The sequence below is a fragment of the Silene latifolia genome, chromosome 6 (genome assembly GCF_048544455.1).
Source record: "Silene latifolia isolate original U9 population chromosome 6, ASM4854445v1, whole genome shotgun sequence".
NCBI classification, from domain to species: domain Eukaryota; kingdom Viridiplantae; phylum Streptophyta; class Magnoliopsida; order Caryophyllales; family Caryophyllaceae; genus Silene; species Silene latifolia.
In genome coordinates this window covers 22821312-22844084 of record NC_133531.1, presented here as the reverse complement: position 1 = coordinate 22844084, position 22773 = coordinate 22821312, and the positions used below count along the sequence as shown (strand labels likewise).

General features: G+C 37.7%; 3 protein-coding genes across 3 annotated transcripts; 2 read left to right on the top strand and 1 right to left on the bottom strand.

The window, feature by feature from the left end:
• Positions 1 to 11351: 11351 nt before the first annotated feature.
• LOC141587768 (protein FAR-RED IMPAIRED RESPONSE 1-like) lies at positions 11352 to 12401 on the bottom strand. The gene is made up of 3 exons (XM_074409237.1): positions 12221 to 12401; positions 11964 to 12095; positions 11352 to 11578 (listed from the first exon to the last, which is right to left on the bottom strand). The coding sequence occupies exons 1-3, from the start codon at positions 12399 to 12401 to the stop codon at positions 11352 to 11354; spliced, it is 540 nt and encodes a 179-aa protein (XP_074265338.1).
• Positions 12402 to 16601: 4200 nt separating this feature from the next.
• LOC141586528 (small ribosomal subunit protein mL103 (rPPR7)-like) lies at positions 16602 to 18428 on the top strand. The gene has a single exon (XM_074407789.1). The coding sequence runs from the start codon at positions 16721 to 16723 to the stop codon at positions 17942 to 17944; it is 1224 nt and encodes a 407-aa protein (XP_074263890.1). The 5' UTR covers positions 16602 to 16720; the 3' UTR covers positions 17945 to 18428.
• A 1903-nt stretch (positions 18429 to 20331) lies between these two features.
• On the top strand, positions 20332 to 21495 carry LOC141587767 (F-box/kelch-repeat protein At3g23880-like). Its single transcript, XM_074409236.1, has one exon. The coding sequence runs from the start codon at positions 20332 to 20334 to the stop codon at positions 21493 to 21495; it is 1164 nt and encodes a 387-aa protein (XP_074265337.1).
• Positions 21496 to 22773: the final 1278 nt, after the last annotated feature.

Below are 22773 nucleotides of genomic sequence, written 5' to 3'. Positions count from 1 at the left end.
AAATGTTAAAATTATATAAATTCAAAATTTCCGTCACAAAAAATCAAATTTACACTCTTAAAATGTTACATTTACACTCGTAAACATCACATTTACACTTGTAAAATGTTAAAATTATATAAATTCAAAATTTCCGTCACAAAAAATTAAATTTACACTCTTAAAATGTTACATTTACACTCGTAAAACTTCACATTTACACTTGTAAAATGTTAAAATTATATAAATTCAAAATTTCCGTCACAAAAAATCAAATTTACACTCTTAAAATGTTACATTTACACTTGTAAAACATCACATTTACACTTGTAAAATGTTAAAATTATATTTCCGTCACATTTACACTTGTAAAACTCATACAACATTACATTTACACTTCTGAAATCTAAAACTCAAAACTGATTAATTAGGGGCTAGAGAGAGAAAGAAAAATTAATTAGTGTGTAGAAATTTGATTAGTGGTAATTTTTTTGGGTAATTTTCAATCTCAACCATCCATCTCAATCCAACCATCCACATTTTTTTCCTTTTCTTTTTAATGGCCTTTAATTAAATTCATCTCAACCTTCCATTTAGTCCATCCAATGGCCCTTAGAGGGACTTATGGACTCAATGGTCCATGTTGGACTCATTAGATCTTACCTCTCTCTCTCTCTCTCTCTCTCTCTCTCTCTCTCTCTCTCTCTCTCTCTCTCTCTCTCTCTCTCTCTCTCTCTCTCTCTCTCTCTCTCTCTCTCTCTCTCTCTCTCTCTCTATATATATATATATATATATATATATATATATATATATATATATATATATATATATATATATATATATATATATATATATATATATATATATATATATATATAGTAATAAGATCATCTAAGTCCATGTCTTACACTTGAGTCCATGAGTTCTATTGTCATCCCTTAGATCATGTTATTGAATGGCTTAGATTAAAAGTAAAAAGCAACTAATAATATTATTCTAATGGCTAAAATAATTACCTCTCTCCTCCTACCACTCATAGGGTGGGTATTAGCATGCATGCAGCAGGTTGTCAATCAAAACATCACACACACACACGTCCTAAAAACTTCCCCCCACTTTCCATCTCTTAATTATTCAAAATTAATTTTTCCCCAAAACATTTGCCCCAAATTAAACCACATTCATTTCAAGACGAAACTGCTCTAAAAATCCCCCAAATTTATCGTTTTTTTGCTACCTTATTATCGTTTTTTTCTCCATTTTCTTTGCTCACTTGCAAACTGCCATTGTCGTCCATTCAATCACTTCAGAAGGTAATTTTTTTGGGGTTTTTATAGTTTTATGATTTTTTTCCGGTTTTTACGCTTTTATTATTTGTTCTCTTCATTTATTTAGACGTTTTTTTTAATTTATTGGACATTGTTATGCTATTGGATCGTATTTGATCACAAAGATTTGTCACCATTGTTGATGTACTTGTTCTATTTGATCACTTTTTTGGTTTCTTCATTTTGATTAGCCATTATTTTTAGCACATTTAGGACATGAACGAGCGCTTATTTTTTATCACTGTATTTTGTCAACTAACGTTTTGAGTATATATGTTCATATTCATTAAGATTAGTCATATTTTTTGGAGAAATCCTACTTTTGTTGGAGAAATCCCACTTTTGATTACCCTTTTGTTAGAATTACACTTTTGATGCTAAAATAACACTTTCTCACGCCGCAATCACACTTTTCTTTGCTAAAATTACAATGTAATATGTTAAAATAACACTTTATCTTGTTAGAATTACACTTTTCTCAGCTCAAATCACACTTTTCTTTGCTAAAATTACAATGTAGTCTGTTAAAATAACACTGTATTTTGTTAGAATTACAATTTTGTAAGCTAAAATAACACTTTATTCTGCTACAAATCCCACTTTTGACCCTTTGTTAGAATCACACTTTTGTTGCTAAAATAACACTTTATCTTTGCTACAATTAGACTTTTGTCGCCTAAAATCACGCTTTTTTCTTTAAAATGTCACATGTTGCTAAAATAACCCTTTATTTTGTTAGAATTACACTTTCCTCTGCTACAATTACACTTATGTTAGTTAAAATAACACTTTGTGTTTTACAATCACACTTTTCTTTTGCTGATAGTTTTCTGCTTCCTCGTTAAAATAACCATTTATTTTATTAGAATTACACTTGTGGTCGCTATAATTACACTTTATGGTGCTACAATTAGACTTTTGACAGCTAAAATCAAACTTTTTCCGTTAAAATGTCATCAAGTTGCTGTTAAAATAACCCTTTATTTTCTTAGAATTACACTTTCCTCTGCTACAATTACACTTTTGTTAGTTAAAATAACACTTTGTGCTTGCGCTACAATCACACTTTTCTTTTGCTGATAGTTTTCTCATTTGCTGTTAAAATAACCATTTATTTTATTAGAATTACACTTGTGGCTGCTATAATTACACTTTATGCTGCTACAATTTTAAATTTTCTTTTTGTCTTATTTTTTTTTGTATTTAACAATGAATTTTGAGTAATGTTAACAGATGTCAGGTGGAAATGAGGGTAAATCAGGCAAGTCCAAAAAAGCAAAGGTGCCTGTTAAGTCGAGTAAGGAGCTTGTTGTTGCCAAACCAAACCAAACCAAATAAAACCGGACACGAAGAAAATAGCAAAGGTGGCTGTCAAGTGCTTGGCCGAGCAGCTGGTTGAGCTCCTTGAAAAGCTCAATGATGCACAGCGAGATGCGGTACGGAGGATTGGTTTCGGTGGTATTCTGGAGCTTAAGCTCAAAACATATCCGATGGGGTACGTTAAAGATTTTCTGAAAGCATTCAGTGATGAATCGTATATTTTTCGGGCCAAGGATAAGGAGTTCATGGTCACCAAGCATGACGTGTATGACTGTTTTATGTTACCACTTGGTCCTAAAACTCTTGATCTAGTACCTACGGGCCGCCAAAAGGATTCTCAAGCGCCGGAGAACAAGCAATTGAAAGATAAATGGCGAAAAGCGTACAACATAAAAGGGGTTAATGAAGGCATTAATTTAGGAATTGTCTTCCAAGATATTTTAAAAAAAAAATACAAAAAAGGAGGTCCGCAATTCTGCAGTCGTTTGTTCTTTCATCGCAATGTCATCATTCCTAACTCCAACGTCATACAATGGGGTTGACTTCAAGCTTTTGAGAGCTGTTGAAGATGTGGACTCGATTACGCAAGACGATTGGTGTTCTTATGTCTTTGGAAAATTTGGTGAAGGTCTGCGGAGATCATCGGTGAAAATAAACAGACGCTGCTGGGGTGTATCCCCTTCTTAATGATTACGTACTTTCAACGTTTCGATTTCCGTGGTGAGAGTTGTCGCCACACCGCCCCTCATTAAGCACTCGGGACCGGCGACGCTTTCGACGACTACATGGTGAGCTTGACAAGAGCCGTTTGGGTCGGCTAACTTGGTCCGTGGTTAAGTATCCTCGGTGCCTACAAAAAGAACCGTTAAGCATTGGTGGGGTGCACGATAACACCAAGTGTTGGCCATTGGAAATGTGGTTAGGGATACGGCATTACAAGTGACTTCAACTTCAGACAGGAAGAAGTTCATCGAGATTGAACTCCCTTCTGGTGTTGATGATGACGAGGAGTTGAAAGCTCGGGCTGTAGATGTAAGTGCTATTTTAATGTTTTAAAGATACTTTTTCTTTCACTACAATTACACTACAATTGTAATTGCGATATTAATCAGTAATTGCTTAAATTACAAGGTTGTCGAAAAAATTATACTTTTTAAAGTTAAAATTATAGTGTAGTATGTTACAATTACACTTTTGTCCGTTAAAATAATACTTTTTAAAATTAATATTATACTTTTGTATGTTACAATTACACTTTTGTCCGTTAAAAAAATACTTTTTAAAGTTAAAATTATACAAGGTTGTCAGTTAAAATTATACTTTTTACAGTTAAAATTATACTTTTGTATGTTACAATTACACTTTTGTCCGTTAAAATAATACTTTTTAAAGTTAATATTTTACTGTTGTAGCATACAATTACACTTTCGTCCGTTGGAATTATACTTTTGGACCTTAGAATTACAGTTGTTAAGGTTAAAATTATACTTTTTAATGAACACTTTTGACTGAACAATTGTCCAATTATCTGTATTTTAATGTAGGATGTGCATGAGCTTTACTTGAAGATGCAAAGGAATGCTACTCATCTTCTATTCATGGTATGCGAGATGCGGTCCATGACGCTCAAAAGGTTAACTGGAGGGATGAACCATCCTAGTGACCCTGTCGCTACACAATGCACGCAATCATTCTTTCAAAGCCAAAGGATGAAGGATTATCTTTGTGGAAATGCAGGAGATGGTCGAACGAATAAATCGTTCCGTGAAATCGGCACTGCTCGCAACAAAGTCCAGGTGATCGATGATCGAATGATGAGGTAGATGACGACGGGTGCGGCGATGTTGGTGACGATGATGAAGAGGAGGACAATGGTGATGAGGACGAGGGAGATGACGAGGATGTTGATAATGTTGGCGATGAGGAGGACGGTGATGATATGGAGGATGATGGATCCGATAATGAGAAAGAGGTGACTGTAGATCTTGGTAGAGACCGTGAAGGCCCGGTGGCCGCGTCAATTGTTTCGGATGATGCAGCTAGTGAGAAAGCACTGGAGGTGTCTACACAACAGATAATGGAGGCCGTGCAATATTACGGCTCCGCTGAATTTACGGACACTGGTCACAGAGACGAGTACAGTAAGGACACCGACGTGGATGTTGGTAGTACTCGTGAGATTTCCGTTATATACAGAAGGAGGAAGGCAGATGGAAAGCAGGTGGCTGTTAAAGAACCACCAAAATTTGACCGCGAAGCTCTGGAAGGTATATATTCAAAAGAAGAGCTTGATGAGGCTGAGAAGAAGTTCTATGCGAATGCTGCAGCTGCAAAGGAAGAAGAGCAGACGATGGATCTGGACGTGCATGTGGCCGGGGATAATGAGATAGCTGACAAAAAAAATGAGGCCGCAGAAGAGCAGAAGATGGATCTGGACGTGCAGGTGGCCGGGGATAATGAGATAGCGGGAAAAAAAAATGAGGACGATGGGCCCACCGACGCTGTTCCACCTGTCTCTCAACTGCTGATTTCGTCTGCGGAGATTATTGAAGCAGACCGCCGAGCTGAAAGGTCGGCCAGAGAAGACCATGAAATTGGAGAGGTAAGAGAATTTGTGAATGTGGCCTCCGACACTACGGGAGCGGATGTGTATGTGAGTGAAGCTCTGAATGCCGAGGCGGGAAAGGATGATGACAAGATTGGGAAGGGTAATCTTTTGAACCTGGTCTCCAATGTTCAAGTTCAATTGTGGTTTCGCAACCCTACACGATGCTGTACAAGTGGACTCTAAATCTTTGGAATTTAGAGGGCATGATGCCGGGGAGACTGAGAAGGCGGATAATGCTTTGGCGGAAGTTCGAACACGTGTTCCCCCCTGCCACTCGCTTGATGTTCTCATCTGCCGAGATATGCGATCGAGCGCGCACCGAACAACATTATCAAGAGGGTGCAGAAACGGCGGAGGCGAAACCACCGACGAGCGGGTGTTAAAGGAAAACGAGCAGCTGAATATGTATATGCGTTGCGGGCAAAGGAATTTATGGACGTAGAATGGACAAGCACCGTATATTCTTCTCGCGGAAGTAAACGCTTGTTCGAGGAGCACCCAATATCTCGTGCCGATCGTAAATGAGGAGGGTTGGAATAATGATGAGCCAAATTTGGATATAAGTTCTCGCACAATGGTAGAGAAGGTAGTGGATGGGGCTGCACTGAAGGATCACGGAGGTAATGCCGTGGATGAAGTTATTTAGTTAGAATTACATTTTTCTATTTTAAAGTTACACTTTTGTTATTTACAGTAACACTTTTTTGCCTTAGAATGACACTTTTCTCTGCTGCAATTAGACAATTTGTTAGTTAAAATCACACTTTATTCAGTTAGAATTACAATTTTCTCTACTAAATACTACACTTTTTTAAGTTTAAAATATACTTTTGTAGCTTACAATTACACTTTTGTCTTCTAGAATTAGACTATTTGTAGTTAAAATTACACTTATTTGTGATAAAATAACACTCAATTTTGTTTGAATTATAATTTTGTCTACTGAATTATACTTTCTTCTCTGCCACAGTTACACTTACTTACTGATGATGAAATAACACTATTTTTATTACAGATGCGGCAGATTGAGGATGTTGCTGGAAGTCTTCGGAAGGGACTGTCGAGAGAAGAGAGGTATCACCGACGTTCTTCCGAGGCAGAGAACGTTGACATTCCTATCCCGGTTCCCGTCGTCCCTCACGGTGATCTGAGCTACCATCCTTTTTTACTTCACTCGAGTGAGCCCTTACCATGCATGGATCACGTCATTGAGAACCTTGGGTGTTCTCTTGATTGTGGGGCACCTAATCCCGATTTGTGCTTTGCGACGAAAAACCTAGCATTCAAATCGAGCTCCTAGTGCCAATGTTCAAAGGATTGTGAAATATGTGATTGACTATGCGTTCAATCAGTCAGACGTGTTTAACGAGTTGTAAGTGTATTATTCTTTACAAGAGCCTCTTAACATTGCTAATTATATATATATATTTGTTGGCTAATTTCATTTTTTCGTTGTAGGGAACAATTGGTCCAATTCAGCGAGTGGTATTTCATTACCCGGGAAGATATTGCAACTTTGAACCCTGGGGAGCAAATCATGACCAGTGTTATTGATGGTTGGTGCTTGCTACTCAACCACATCATGAAACCTTCGGACATATCCCGTTCTTTCTTTGGACTAAGTCACACTGTAAGTTAAAATGTTACCTTTGTGTGTTAAAATTACACATTTGTCCGTTAGAATTATACTTTTTAAAGTTAAAACGTTGGTTTTGTATGTTAAAATTGCACATTTGTCCGTTAAAATGATACTTTTTGCCGTTAGAATTACACTTTTGATTGTTTAAATTATACTTTTAACATCTCCTTCGAGTTAATTCTAACACTTTTTTTGGTTAAAGGTTCACTTTATTTGTATAAAATAGTTCTTTTAATTATCTGTTCACGCATTTAACACTTTTCAAATTACAGTCCCCTGCAATTATGATTTGGGACGCTCAAAAGCTTGGGAAAGTGTTGAACAAAGACGAAGACATTTTTGGTGGCTGGGATTCATGGGCTGAAATGTGTCGTGCCCCATTCCAGCTTGATACGGACATGGTAGGTAACAAAACATGTAATCTTGTCTCATGGTTTTTAAGTTTTAATTGTTCGATCTTAGCAACACATGGTGCGCATCTTTCTCCCGTTTTATCCGACGACGGTGATCACTACAGCTGCGTGTGCATCAACTTTCTCACCGAGCAGATTGACTACCTCGACAACCGCAAGTACGATGACCCAATAGAAACGCTCCCTTACGGAGGGATAGCGCGTATTTCCGTAAGTGGCCGATATCTACAATTACTCTTTCTTTGTTAAAATTACAGTTTATCCATTTTTGGTTGGAGAAATCCCACTTTTGATTACCCTTTTGTTAGAATTACACTTTTCTTTGCTAAAATTACAATGTAGTATGTTAAAATAACACTTTATCTTGTTAGAATTACACTTTTCTCAAATTAAAATCACACTTTTCTTTGCTAAAATTACAATGTAGTCTGTTAAAATAACACCGTATTTTGTTAGAATTACACTTTTGTAAGCTAAAATAACACTTTATTCTGCTACAAATCCCACTTTTGACCCTTTGGTAGAATCACACTTTTGTTGCTAAAATAACACTTTATCTTTGCTACAATTAGACTTTTGTCTAATAAAATCACACTTTTTCTCGTTAAAATGTCACATTTTGCTTCGTTAAAATAACCCTTTATTTTGTTAGAATTACACTTTCCTCTGCTACAATCACACTTATGTTAGTTAAAATAACACTTTGTGCTGCTACAATCACACTTTTCTTTTGCTGATATCTTAAAAGTCAACGAATTTTAGTGGGTCGTACTACGTTAACTCAATGACGTTTTTTTGTGTCCAGGCAAATATAATGGGGAAGTATTTGGTGTCTAAAGGGCTGTCTAAGGGGGCAAAGGTCAGCGAGTTCAAGATTGTCAACATTGAGTTCAAATTTGGCAAGGTCAAGGGTATTCGAGAAATGACTGTGGTGTTTTCATGATGCTACATATGATGTTCTACCGCGGAAGCCCTTTTCAATGTGACCTCGGAAAGAGGATGCTATGAGTTTGTACCGTCTTTGAGATTGCTGCAACACTCGTCCTCCTGACATTAACAAGATCGAGAAGATATCCTGACCAGGGTTGGTTTTTTCAAAACGACTGCTGGACATCCGTTGACAAGAAAGTTGAATGCTGTTAAGAGGAAAACAGATGATGACATAGGGCCGGAGTCCACAAAACGTGCTCGCGTAACTGAATTTGAAAAGCCCGTTCTGGAGGTGACGCCGGTTGCCATGCGCATTCCATCTGGTCAAGCGCTATCAGCCGTCAAGAGCCATCCCCGTGGAAAGGGGGACGGGTTGGGCTGCTCTCTCGACTGTGGTAGAGGTGGTCTCAACACAAATGTGGTGTCGAAGCTGCTCCGGGGCAATCAGGCGTTAATCAAGGATATTAAAAACAGGAGGAAGCATGTAGCCGACTATTGCTTGTTAGATGACCACACTTATGATGAACGGTCTGTCACGCTGGCTTAATTAACGCCTTCTTTATTCAAGGATACTCAGATTATTTTTGACATTTATTTTACTTTAATTAACGACATCTTTAATATTATGGAGTGCAGTGAACAGCTGGTCTGGTACACCCGTCACGCAACGCTTCGGAGAAAAGACATTATGTCCTTGATGCCTGAAAACCTTATGTCGTTAAATGTGATCGAGTGCTGGTCGATTTTGATGAACCATTTGGAGAAGGAGGAATATGGCGACCAAATGAGGATGTCATTCTTTGGTATACGTCACATGGTAATTCCATTTATCATTGCATAATATTTATGTCCACTTGTATTACACCTTTGTTGCTTAGAATGTCACTTTTCTTAGTTACAGCGTTTTAATGTGAATGTTTCACTTTAGTTCTTTTAATCCACAAAAGTGTCATTCTAACCGTGTTTTGTGTAATTTTAAGGGACAATAGTGTAATTTTGGGTGATAATGTAAACACAGTAATCATGTTCACTATTGCCTTTTCAAGGATTTCCATCGTTGCGTATGCTCGGGACGTTTGAGCAACCAGGCACACAATCGACAAAGAACTATGACGACTGTACCAGATCTGGGACACCTTCATCGGCGACAGCGACCGCACCGTTAACTTGAAAACAGACTTGCTATTTGTCCCGTTCTGCATTAACGACCATTTTGCATGCGTTTGTATCAATCACAAATCAAATACAGTCGACTTGCTGGACGGGCAAAGGCATTCTAACTTGAAGAAGTCGCAGTTTAATTGTAAGTTATTTTCGATCGCTTTCTTCGAATGCTATCTTTTTGTTCAATCGCTTTTATAGGGTAATTATGTACATTTGCGCCTAGCGCAGTGAGTGATTATTTAGAATCACGGGATAAGGAAAAGAAGAACACTAGGGCACGGAAATTCCTAATTATGTGTTGCGCCGATACCTTTCGGCGGGATGTCACCAACTCTCAACCAACCGTAGTCGGGTCCTGTTCACCATGATGGCGATGCTCTTATACGAGGGTCTTCCTTTTCAAAGATGAAGATCTCGAGAAGAAGAAATCACGGCGCTATTTGGTGATCCAGCTGGTAGCTACCCTCGTTCGCGGACATGAACATTTTGCGCGAAGGTGTGCTCGAGAAGGTCAAAGCTTTTGTTAGCACGAAGGACAAACTGTGGAAGGTATTACAACGAAGCGTGAGATGTACCCCGTCCCAATGTGAAAAAATAACAACCTTAATTTAGTAGTTCTGTTTTTGTTGGAATATTCCCTTGGCTATGTAAACACTTATTTCATATTTTGTATTATTTGCAAATTGTTAGCAAACTTAATGTAGACAGTTATTTTTTGTGTAAATAATCTTACGACATTCTATAAAAGAATGCCTTTTCCTCTCAAGCAAGACGCAGCCACAAATCTGCCTTTCAATGTATCTACTTCAACAATATAGAGTAATATGTTAGCTAAATCGATCGAGAAGAAAGTGTGACTGTAATACACAAAATTGTAATTGTAACCTTCTTGTAAGTGTAATTCTAACAGGCCATATCAAGATGATTTACCTTACATTACATAAAATATAAATGTAATTTTAAAAGACAAAAGTGTCATTTTAGTAGTTTTATTTATGAAAAGATAGTAATGTTGTTTTACCTATCTGAAAGATGTTGCAGTAATAACTGTGTACTTTGAAGAACATAATTTGTCATGATAGTCAAGCGTTACATATTTTAACTTAAAAAAAGTGTTATCAGAATAACAAATTATTTAGTTAGAATTACATTTTTTAACTTAAAATTACATACTTTGAAGAACATATTTAAACTTACAAAAGTGTAGTTTTAGTAGAGAAAATTGTAATTCTAACTGAATAAAGTGTGATTTTAACTAACAAATTGTCTAATTGCAGCAGAGAAAAGTGTCATTCTAAGGCAAAAAAGTGTTATCAGTAAATAACAAAAGTGTAACTTTAAAATAGAAAAATGTAATTCTAACTAAATAACTTCATCAAAATACATTGTAATACCAACGGCGACCAGTTGTCTTCTCTAGTTTGATGTCTAAACACAATACGAAACATCATGTTGTACCTCGTATTTTGTGTAGACATCCCAAAAAATTGCACTACTTATTACGTCTTAAATTGATTATTCTAAGATGCCTGCATCTTCATCTTCTTCGTCTTCTTCTCCTTCTTCTTCGTCTTCTCCATCTTCTTCTTCTTCCGACGAGGTTTCGACGATTGCATGAGTCCGGCGGGTGCTCTGCGAATGGGTTAGGCGCCTTCCTTTTGTCATGGTTAGCTAATCGCTTGCGCTTTTTACACATACGTTTTGGCTTCCTTGCCAAAGCAACTGCTTTTTCCTTCTTCGACAACATTCTCTTTCCGCTCCCTTTGTTCTTGGATTTCTTGGGCGGCAAAATGGTTATCTCCTCGAGGAGAACATCCAAGAATTTTCTCCAACCGTTGACGTTTATTCAATGGTGATCCTAATGGTGAGAGTTTCTCCTTAAACTGTCTAATTAGACACGAGAAGTTCTCGACATCATTCTTCAATTTGCCCATGAGCAACCCAACTGCCTCGATGAATCTCCGACCACATTACATCGACATCGCAAACTGTTTTCCATCTATTATATCAATGTCCTCGCTTGCTTCACCATTACTATCGAACATTTTAGACAACCTTGCATCTTTACACCATCTTTTAACAATACATTGTTCTGGAATAATCTTCACTCCGTTTGATGAGTAAATCCATATGACATGCCGGCAAATGATGCCTTTCCTCTCAAGCATTCTACAGCTACAAGTGGCTTTCAGTGTATCTAGTTCAACATTATAAAGTAATATGTTAGTTAAATCAGATCGAGATGAAAGTGTGACCGTAGTAAAACACAAAAGTAGCATTTTAATCAATAAAATTGTGATTCTAACGGATAAAAGTATAACTTTAATCAATTTGTAATTTTAACTACCCAAAGTGTAATACTAATCAATAAAAGTGTTATTCTAACTGATTAAAGTATAACTGTAGCAACCCAACGTATTATTTTAACAACCCAACGTATAATTCTAACAACCCTAGGTGTAAATCTAATCAACAAAAGTATAATTTTAACGGATAAAAGTATAATTTTAGTAAACAAATGCTACTAGAATGATACCTGGCGTATGTGACCTCATAATTTCTCTCCTGCTTGCATCTCTTACAAAGGGTCACTTCTAAAGAGCCACACTCAGTGAATCCTCTACTTTTACAAGTACCAATTGACCACTTGGCCTCTTCTTTAAATTCCTCGAATACTTTATGACTGTACACTTCCGCCCCGTGCACTTCAATAGCTAGATGCGTTGATATTTCAGGGAAACGTGTCTCATTACGCTTGTCAACTGCTTTCGTGTGTGTCTTTGCTGGTCCATCGCGCTGTCAAAACGCATCGTAAACTCAACTAATGTTCCTGACTTACTCTCAAATCTCTTAAAAAAACTATTTTCGCTCTCTGATCTTTGGGTTGTCCTCATAACACCTCCCATATCTAGGTCCCTACAATGAGCCATAACCCACTCGCCTCCTTTTAGCGAACATTTCTTGGAACCACCAATGTTATTAACATTGTGTTCCCCTGCCAATTTCTTCCCATTTTGCATCGAACTCGCGGTTCAATGTCTTCATCCCAGATTATGGCATTCAATTTCTTTAGAAACACTGAATAATCATCTCTCGCCATTCCATACTTGCTTGGAACCTTGTTCATGATATGCCACATACAATAGCGGTGGCGCGCATTCTTGAACACCAATGGCACCGCTTTAAGAATACCAAAGATCCCGATCGGTGATAATGTACTTAGGCTCTTTGCCACCCATCGCACCCAGGAAACGGGTGAACACCCATTTAAACGAGTCTGCATCTTCATGAGCAACAAGCGCTCCACAGAAAGTGACTGACCGTTTATGATTATCAACCCCCGTGAAAGGTGTGAATGACATGTCATACTTATTGGTGGAATACGTCGGATCGAATGACACCGCATCCCCAAAACCGAGTAGTTCCTTCTAGCGATCCCGTCCGCCCATATAGCTTTACTAAGGCTACCGTCGAATCAACATCATAGTCAAAGAAGAACCCCGGGTCTAGTAACAGCCAATTCCTTAAAGTGGTCCACGAACATCTGACCGTCCCGTTCATGAATGTAGCATTTCACATCCCTGTGAAAGTTCTTAAAAGAATTCAAACTAGCACCGATGTTTTCAAACCCATTAACATGTTCCTTCAGAATTTTGTACGTCTTCGTAGCTCCTATCTTCAGCTGTTGATTAATGACAATCTTTTAGATTTACAGATTTCATTCATCAAAAACATAATTAAAACAGATACAAATATATCAGTTCAAAAAAAGAAAATTGTTGTTTTAACAATAGAAAATGTAATTGTAGACGCAAAAAGTGTAATTTTAGATGACAAAAGTGTAATTCTAACAAAATAAAGTGTAATTTTAATCAAGAAAAGTGTAATTCCAATCAACTCAGCCTTGAATTATAAAGGATTATCATTTTGTGATAGTCTGTTATGTTGCATGACAACTTTTGAAACACTCTATCTCTTGTCGATAGAGAAAAAAGATACAAATGTATAAGTTCAAAAAAAGAAAAGTGTTCTTTTAACAAGAAAAAATGTAATTGTAGACGCAAGAAGTGTCATTTTAGTTGACAAAAGTGTAATTCTAACAAATTACTGTGAAATTATAACATAAACAAGTGTAATTTCAATCAAGACAAGTGTAATTTTAATTAACTCACCCTTGAATTATAAAGGATTATCATTTTGTGATAGTCTCCATTATGTTGCATGCCAACTTTTGGAACTCTCTATCTCCTGGGCCGATACGAGTTCATGGTTGTGCCCACTGTGGAATCTGTCAATTCGTAATTCCCCCTTCATCAAGAACAGCCTAATCCTCGCTTTGCAACCAACACGCCTGACTTTGTGTCTCCTACCTGAGTCCTGGCCGCCACTACACTCCAATTGTCCCTTCTGTTTGAACCCCTCCCGGTTGCAAACCAACAGTTTAGATTTGATCTCGCCTCCACGCCATCTCTTAGTTGTGTACTTACGCACATCAAAACCACAAGCAACAAAGATAAATTCTATAAAATGTCACTGCTTCCTCTATTTCAGAATTCCCGACCAACATACGGGGTGAACTTAGCTTCAACATCTTTGCAAAATTCTTCTTCGTTCGGCTTTTGTTTTCCATTGTGCTCAATATTATCTGACAATAGCGTAATAATTATCAATTGTTTTCATAACAACTTAAAGTAACCCATAAATTTGTTCAAATTATATATTTCTTAAAATTAGACTTTTCGTAGTTATAATTACACTTTTGCCTGTTAGAATTATACTTTCTACTATTACAATTATAGTTTATAAAGTTGCAGCTTTTCTGTTACAATCAACCCTTTGTTTGTTAAAATTACACTTTTCTTTCTTACAATTATACTTGTTTCTATTAGAATTACATTTTGAAAACTCGTCGAAATTGTCTTTTGCAATCACACTTTTGCTCGTTAAAATTACAAATCAATCTGTTAGAATTATACTTTTTATTATTACAATTATAGTTTATAAAGTTGCAGCTTTTTTTCATAAATCAACCCTTTGGTTGTTATAATTACACTTTTGTATGTTACAATTATACTTGTAATTATTACAATTACGCTTTGAACACCGACATATTTCGTCTCTTACAATAACACTTTTACCTGTTAAAATTATACTTTTATCACATATAATTACAGTTTTATAAGTTATACTTACTATATTGACAATTTTAATTTAAGATACAAATATTACACTTTTGAAATTCAATTCTACCATACTAATTACAATAATACTTTGGTGGCTTACATTCACACTTTTTGCAGTTAAGATTACAATTTCATCGAATTCACTGTTATAAATTTCAAGCCTGACACTATGATGTTGAACTTATTATTCACAGAGTTTAACTTCCATCATGGAGAAGTTTAACAGATTTTACATAATAAAAAACAAGTTTCAAAAACACTTCCTCGTCATATTTAATGAACTGTTAATATCTAACCTAATGTTTTCATAACAATATTAGATATTAAGGACTCAAAACAATATTATATATAAACTAACATGAAGAAAATAAAAAATAAACAATCCAATCATTACCATGGCCAAATGGAACCATTTGCAAATCCGTCATTTTTTACGTTGGACGTTGGTCTTGTTGTTTGTCTCTCAGCTTTGAGGATAATAATGGAAGATGCTCAAGGATAATAATGGAAGATGATCAAGGAAGCTGATAAAGGAAGATGGGAAATGAAGAAAGTAGGATTCGCTCTCAATTTTCGCCAGTCTGATGAGTATTTTTTTTTTCAAATTGTGTTTTGGTGGAGTATGTCTAAGAAATGTGTTGAGGAAGGTTGTTGAGTGATTATGCATGTGTTTGTGTGTGCACAGTGGGTAATAGCAAGTTGTACTGACACAGCCCTTCTCTTTCCTGCTCACCCTATTTCCTTTTTTTTTTCACGCCTATAATGGGCTTAAACTAGGCAAATCTCCACTCTCCATTCTTCTAATCCAAGGGCCCTAATAAAGACTTAGGGACTCAAAAGATATTAAGGACTTAGAAGAACTTATCACTATATATATATATATATATATATATATATATATATCCAAATGTAGTTTCATTGGGACAACCGTTCATCATATCATTTATCAATTGGTCTCCCTTGTGACGGGTTACCATTTGTGGCGGATATTTTGTGAGATAAAATGGTAACAAAATGGGTTAGTGGAGAAAGGGTACCACATGAATAGTGTTGCAGAGAGAGAAAAAGTGGGTACTTTGTGAGGTAAAATGGTATCCGTCACTCAAGAGTGACGGATATGTGCCGTCACAAACAAGAATTTGTGATCATTTATACATATGATGAACACCACTTTCAATTCAGTTACTTTATCGACTAAGCTAATAAACATTTATCTGAACTTGTTTGACCAGAATATGACCCGAAATTCGAATTAACCCAAATCAAACTAGATCCAACCTGAATTTTGATTGACCCAATGTTAATCGAAGCGCGCGGTATAACCAACTAATATATAAAAAAGCAAGCTTTTGAACCGACTCATCGAGCCTTGTTGAGCTCGAGACAGCTCATCTAATAACGTAAAATAATTTATAAGCCGAGCTTTGACCAAAAAAAAAAAAAAATTGATCCCCATTTTTTTAGGGCTGTTCACTCAGTGGTCTGGACCAAAGACCAGATCGGTCCGGACCATTTGGTCCAGACCAGACCGGACCGAATTTTGTTTGGTCCGGTCCACGGTCCACCTATTTACTCTACTTTGGTCTTCGGTCCGGTCCTGGACCAACCCGAATAGACCGCGGACCGGACCATTGACCGAAGTTATGTAATAAAACAATTTTTAAATTTGTAATATTATTGATTTTATTTTCTACTTTGTTTACACGTACTATAAGATGTGTAATTATGTAGTTAAATCTAGTAAGAAAATAATGTTATTTATTTTGATCATTACGAACTTCTCGAGTTCTAGTTTTATATGATAAAACATGTCAATGACAATAATATTTGGTCCATTTGGTCCGGTCCGATCCGGTCCACATATTTTTATGATCCAGACCGGACCGGACCAATATTAATATGGTCCAGTCCTCGGTCCACCTCTTAATCCTTATTTGATTTTCGATCCAGAGAGTTTGGTTCGGCCGGTCCAATCCCGGACCAATGAACACCCCTACATTTTTTTATCAAGTGGGCTCAACTCATTTACGAGTTGAAGTCAACACTAGTATCTGTGATTCCTTTGAACATTAATCTCCAAGCCTCCACATTCCTCATCAGTCATCCCCCATTTTTACACCTTAAACCCTAAAAACCCTCTTTCATCATACAACACCATGAAAAATCTCTCATCACAGATTTCTCGCCGCCTTCTCCGCCACCTCTCCACCACCGCAACAACCGCTGCCGCACCATCATCAACAATAACAATTCACAAAGCAAAACATAAACTACAAAAAGAACACGTTCCAGATAAAGCCTTAGAAATCTACTCCTCTGTTTCCAGCAACTCCACTTCTCCACTCTCGTCTCGCTACGCTAAACAACTCACCGTTCAACGTCTTGCCAAATCGCGTCGTTTTGATGACATTGAAACCCTAATTGAATCCCTCAAAAATGACCCCAAAATCACCCAAGAACCCTATTTTTGTACCCTGATTCGTTGTTATGGTAAAGCTGGTATGTTTGATCATGCCATTAAGTTGTATGATCAAATGGAGGAACTGGGTACGCCTCGATCTTGTCTTTCTTTCAATGCTTTGCTTGCTGCGGGGAATAATTCTCGGGTTTTCGACCGTGTTCACCAAGTGTTTGATGAAATGCCTGAGAAATATGGGTTTGATCCGGATAAGATTTCTTATGGGATTTTGGTTAAGGCGTGTTGTGAGAAGGGGGAACCTGAAATGGGGTTGAAAATTATTGAGGAAATGGACGGGAAAGGGGTTGAGGTTACGGCTGTGACGTTTACCACTGTGTTGGATTCGTTGTATAGGATTGGGAAAGTGGATGAGGCCGAAAGGGTTTGGGGTGAAATGGTGGAGAAAGGCTGTGTCCCCGATGTCGCGGCGTGGAATGTTAAGATTGGTCATGCTCATGCTGGTGAGCCTGAGGGGGTGATGGGGTTGATTGTGGAAATGGAAGGGGCCGGGTTGAAGCCGGATACCATTAGTTATAATTACTTGTTGGCTTGTTATTGTAGGAATGATAGGTTAGATGAGGCTATGAAGGTTTATGAGGACTTAGCGAAAGGTGGGTTTAGGCTGAAAGTGGCTACGTTTAGGACATTGATATCGTATTTGTGTAAGAAAGAGGACTATGCGAAGGGGTATGATGTGTTTAAGAGGAGTGTGTTTCATAATAAGATTCCGGATTTTGGGACTCTGAAGGTTTTGGTGGAAGGTTTGGTGAAGAAGAAGAGGAAGAAGGATGCAAAGGGTTTGATTCGCACTGTGAAGAAAAGGTTTCCACCTAGTTTTACGAATGCTTGGAAGAAGGTTGAGGCTGAACTTGGTTTGCTTAATGAGGAGGGTTCGGCCAATGACGATGCTCCTGCAGTGTAAGAGGTGCATGATAGGGCTCCTCATTAGAAGCTGAGGAATATGAATCACTGGAGTGGATGCGAATATGTTTGCATCGTTAAGTTTTATGATTTCGGGCTTATATTTTTCTGAAGTCCAGCAGAAAAATAAGTGATAAATGTCCCTGTCATCAATTTATGTTTAGTTTTGCTGTATTTGAATTTTGATGTTCAGTTCTGAGTTTCAGGAACATGAAAAATATTGTGAGAGACGGTCGCATTCAGAGAATTTGGTGTTGCTCAAAGGATATTGAGCCAAGGACTTCGCGCCCTTGCCATGAATAAGAGAGCGTGTCTTAGTGAAAAGCTGATATGTAGACTCTAGTAAATCGTTTTTTCTTCCTTTCGCCCGGAATAACTAGTTTTTTGTTCCTTTTGCCGTTTGATTTGCCGGAATAACTAATCTTTGATGCATATTGTTGCTCTGCTTTGTTTTCAATATCCATTTCTTTTTGCTGATTGATTGATTTTTTGTTTTCTTTTCCGTGGTGCGAGAGGAATGCAATGCTCGTATATCATACATAGGTCCTCTGTCGACTGTCTGTAAAGTTAGGCAGGCTAGGACATCTTCGGTGTTATCGCTGTGGATGTCCACCTTCCCATTGTCGGCACTCTTAATTTTTTTGGGCTGATGTCTGCCTCTTTTGCTTCTTCTGACTGTCTTTGTCTGTTTAGATTTTACTGTTTCGTGCCTCTGTCCTACCAATTAAAATTCAGTCTCCAGCATTTCTCTGCTGCACAGAGTTCTGAACTACTGTTAACAAAAAAAATGGCGGTGCGTCAGAATGTTTCAGGCTTTACATACACTTGTAGTGAACTGTTGTCAATTTGTCATGCCCGAGTGACAGAAAAAGGAAATCATAATCAGAAATTCAGAATGCTGTATTTTGAGGGTTAAATAGTTTCAATCTTTCCGAATCTCAGGACTTCACAGTCAGAAGTCTTGTGAGAGGATTTCTAAAAGAAGTCTTCAGTAACTTGTATGTGTCACGTCAATAAGGTATGCCTGGGTGGGTTGTCGCAAGGAGAAGCGAGGCTGTAATAGGAGTAAAAAATGGTGGTGGTAAACTGGTTGTGGGGTTGGCTTGTTTTGGTGGTGGTACGGATGTGACTTGAAGTGAGGAAGAAGATGGGTAATGCTACACCTGGCAAAACGAGTCAATGGGTTGGGTTCGGGTCGGGTCAATTCGGGTTTCTCGTTGAGTTCGGGTTAATTTGGGTCGGGATGGGTCTGTTTCGGGTTTGTTGCCGGGTCTGTTTCGGGTTGGGTTGTTTCGGGTCGGTTCATTTTCGGGTCAATGAATAATAGAGAAATAGCCATTTCAAATCTTTTCGGTTCAATTAGAGTTATATTTTGTCGGGTCATTTTCGGGTTTGGTGGTTTCAGATCAGATCATTTTCGGGTCGGGGCAGTACGGGTCAAGAAAGCTCGGGTCATGTTCGGGTTGGGTCAATTCGGGTTTTCGGGTCAAACTCGGGTGATGCAGCTCGAGTCACTTCGAGTCTCGAGTCAGCTTTTTCGGGTCGAGTTGCTTTTGCCAGGTCCAGGTAATGTCAAGATGGTAGGAAAGATGGTAGGCGAGTCTGACCCGACGCGACAGGGCCTGAAAATATAGCAACCCGAAACCGACCTAACCCGAACCGATGACGACTCGTAACTCGACATGACCTTATTATCAGTGACCTGAACCTGACCCGGACCCGAACCGATATTAACCCGATCCGATGCTGGCCCGATTAAATTGATGATTCGACAAATACTAAGCTTAATTTTGAACAAAATGAAAGTGATTTTGTGTTTAGATTGATCTGTTTGACTTAGTAATGAAATAATTAAATCAAATACTATGTTAAAAAACAAATTTAATGGTAAAAAATGGTAGCAACGCGATTAAGTAAACAGACCCGATAATAACCAAACCCAAACCCAACCCGACTCGACCAAATACATCATTTGACCTGAAATAACCCAGCCTAATAACAACCCAAACCCGACCCGAACCAACATGACCCGACGTGACGCAGCCCAAACCAGGCCCGATTGACGCGATTACCACCTCTAAATTGAGCATATTAGTATAAGGGTAACTTGATCTTTCTACAATTAGAAACGTAAACCATCAAGTGGAACAACCCAAAATAGAATAGTAAAACACTCAATGAAAGGGAGGATGTATGATCCAAACTCATTTTTTTAATTTTGGTGGTCAAAAGAAAGGAACAAAAGAGCCGAGGGAGTAAGATTCTTACATTATAATAATACCCATCTGAGACGACCATCATTGACTGATTGCCCTTTACTAAAACCCATCTGAAAAAAAATACCCATGTTCACTCCGTCCATCTTCAATCAATTGGATTGGCAGCAAGATGAATATGAGCACACCATCTTCAAATAAATACATACCTCCAGAAGTGTTGATTCTAATTCTCGCAATATTACCAGTCAAAAGTCTATTACGATTCAGTTGCGTATGCAAATTTTGGCGCTCCATTATCTACAGCCCCGATTTTGTTTTAAAGCATTTTAAACTTTTCAACAATAACAAATCGAATTCGGGTAAATTATTAGCCCTCGAGAGGTTGGGATTCGGTCCATATGGAGATTGCTTTTTGAGACTTCGTGATGCAGACACTTTCCGAAATATTGCCGACATTTTTATGACATCTGAAAAATACGATCTTGTTGGAACATGTGGTTCTTTGATTTTAATAAGCCGCTCTCAAAACATTCTGTATAGAGATATGAGATTATGTACTCCGAGTATTAGAAAATCATTGCTACTCCCGCCTTGTCCCCTTCTTCCCTCTGATGGCTACACGCCTACCTTTGTTCTTGGTTTTGCAACTCGTATTGAGGATTATAAAATCATCGCAATTGCATTTAAACAATCTCAGGCTATTGTGGTTCCGGAGATGTGTGTTGTAGTTTACACACTTACTGATCCACAATGGACTGTCAGGGTTAATGGCCTCAATATCGACTTTTTGTCGTTTAAGGATTTGTTTGGGCCATTTTATTTCTGTGAGGGGGCGGCTCACTGTCTTGGAAAGAATCCATATACGGATTCTAGTTATCATTTTGGTGAAACAACTCATCTTGTTTCCCTTGATTTTGATTCGGAAAATTTCACCTTTTTGGAACTGCCACCGGGGTTGGGTGAAATAGGTACTACTTCAAGGGCTTTGTTTCTTCTTGGGGAGTCACTAGCGTTTTTCTGCATTTCTCCTGATAGTTTCAGAATATGGTTGCTGAAACAAGAGAGTAGAATTAGGGAGTGGAGTTTATGGTTTTTAGGTCGGTCGAGTAGTGATGGTCTTGATATGTTCGACTATATGGGATCAAAAACACAAAGAGTGTTATATTATGTGGGTGATGATGGTTGGTATCTCGTTTATGACAAGAAGTCTTATAATATTTTTACTAGCCAAGTACGGAAGCTTGGAAGATCTATACGCCATGAAGTAGAATTGGCAACGTATTTTGAGAGCTTGGTGTTGTGCAATAAAGACGGAACTGAGGATATGGCGTAATTCCCATTTCGCTTGTGTAAATACCCCGTTAAAGTAAATGTGAACTAACTCTTATGGGATGATTGTAGGTAGTCCCTCATCAAACTCCTACCTCTGACTTACTTTTGCTTAAATATGTGTGAATCTTTATTGGCTTGAAATCAGGGCATTAAGTTTAAAGTATGGTGATGGATTTTTATTGCAGTTTCTAGCAATGTTCATTTTTATAAACTATGATTGATTGACATGGAAGTTCACGGAACATTAGTGAATGATCAATCTACTTTTGTTATTTGGATGTTAACATTATTGTAGCAGTGTTTTGTCTAAATAAAATTTCCTGTTCTGCCTTGGAAAGTGCTTATCGGTCTTCTATCCTATTGTTGTCTAAACGGTGAGGAACTGTAAACTTTGAAGTATGTTCATATAGGTAACTATTTGAAACATAGCGTCACACTCACACAACATAACTTGTAACTTGAATTCTGAACTAAGAGTATGAGGTTACAAGATCTGCTGTAAAACTTTAGTAAATGGTTTTGAAAGGAGCCATTGGGGGGAATTAAATCTGAGAGTTATCATTACAAGACCGCAGATTCTGTTTTGTCTTAGTGAATCACAGGCGATTTTCACTATTTCTGCTCTAAGTTGACATGGTAGCGGAAAAGGAGTATGGATATTGTGGTTTTCAGGACGTTTAAATCTTCAATTTTTTTTAGATCATATGGGTGCTCATGTGTTATACTATGTGAGGCATTGCAGTAGCTATGTTATTTGGGGAAGATGTCGTATAACATTGCTGCTCACCATGTGCGAGAACGTGAAAATTTATTTATGAGGCCTCTTCTAGAATCAGAAATGCATTAGGTGAATTTGGTGTTGTGCAAAGGATATGGAGCCGTGATTATAATGTCTTTGTCATGAACAAGAGATGCTGTCTTTCCGACAAGCTTATATGTAGTGAATTACTTGTTCCTTTTGCTGTTAGATCTGTTAGATTTGTTACATTGCTATTATTCGTTGCATATTGTTGCACACTCACACAACATAACTTGTAACTTTGCAAGGGTATGACTTCTGAACTAATAAGAGTATGAGTTGCAAGAACTGCAGCAAAACTTTTGCTGCATTTGAATTTTGATGTTCAGTTCTGAGTTATCTGTTTTAACAATTTTGCTGCTCGGTGCTCCCCAAGAGCAGGAACCTGAAAAATATTGTGAGAGACGGTCGCATTCAGAGAATTTGGTGTTGTGCTAAGGATATTGAGCCAAGGACTTCGCGCCTTTGCCATGAATAAGA

What these genes read in the sequence shown, in the direction of transcription:
- LOC141587768 (XM_074409237.1), bottom strand. Translation starts at nt 12,401, where the DNA reads ATGCAAAATGGGAAGAAATTGGCAGGGGAACACAATGTTAATAACATT. An exon ending in TTTTTTTAAGAGATTTGAGA is followed by an intron (nt 12,096 to 12,220) that starts GTAAGTCAGGAA and finishes CAACGCATCTAG; the next exon opens with CTATTGAAGTGCACGGGGCG. An exon ending in CTCTTTAGAAGTGACCCTTT is followed by an intron (nt 11,579 to 11,963) that starts GTAAGAGATGCA and finishes ATGTTGAACTAG; the next exon opens with ATACACTGAAAGCCACTTGT.
- LOC141586528 (XM_074407789.1), top strand. Translation starts at nt 16,721, where the DNA reads ATGAAAAATCTCTCATCACAGATTTCTCGCCGCCTTCTCCGCCACCTC.
- LOC141587767 (XM_074409236.1), top strand. Translation starts at nt 20,332, where the DNA reads ATGAATATGAGCACACCATCTTCAAATAAATACATACCTCCAGAAGTG.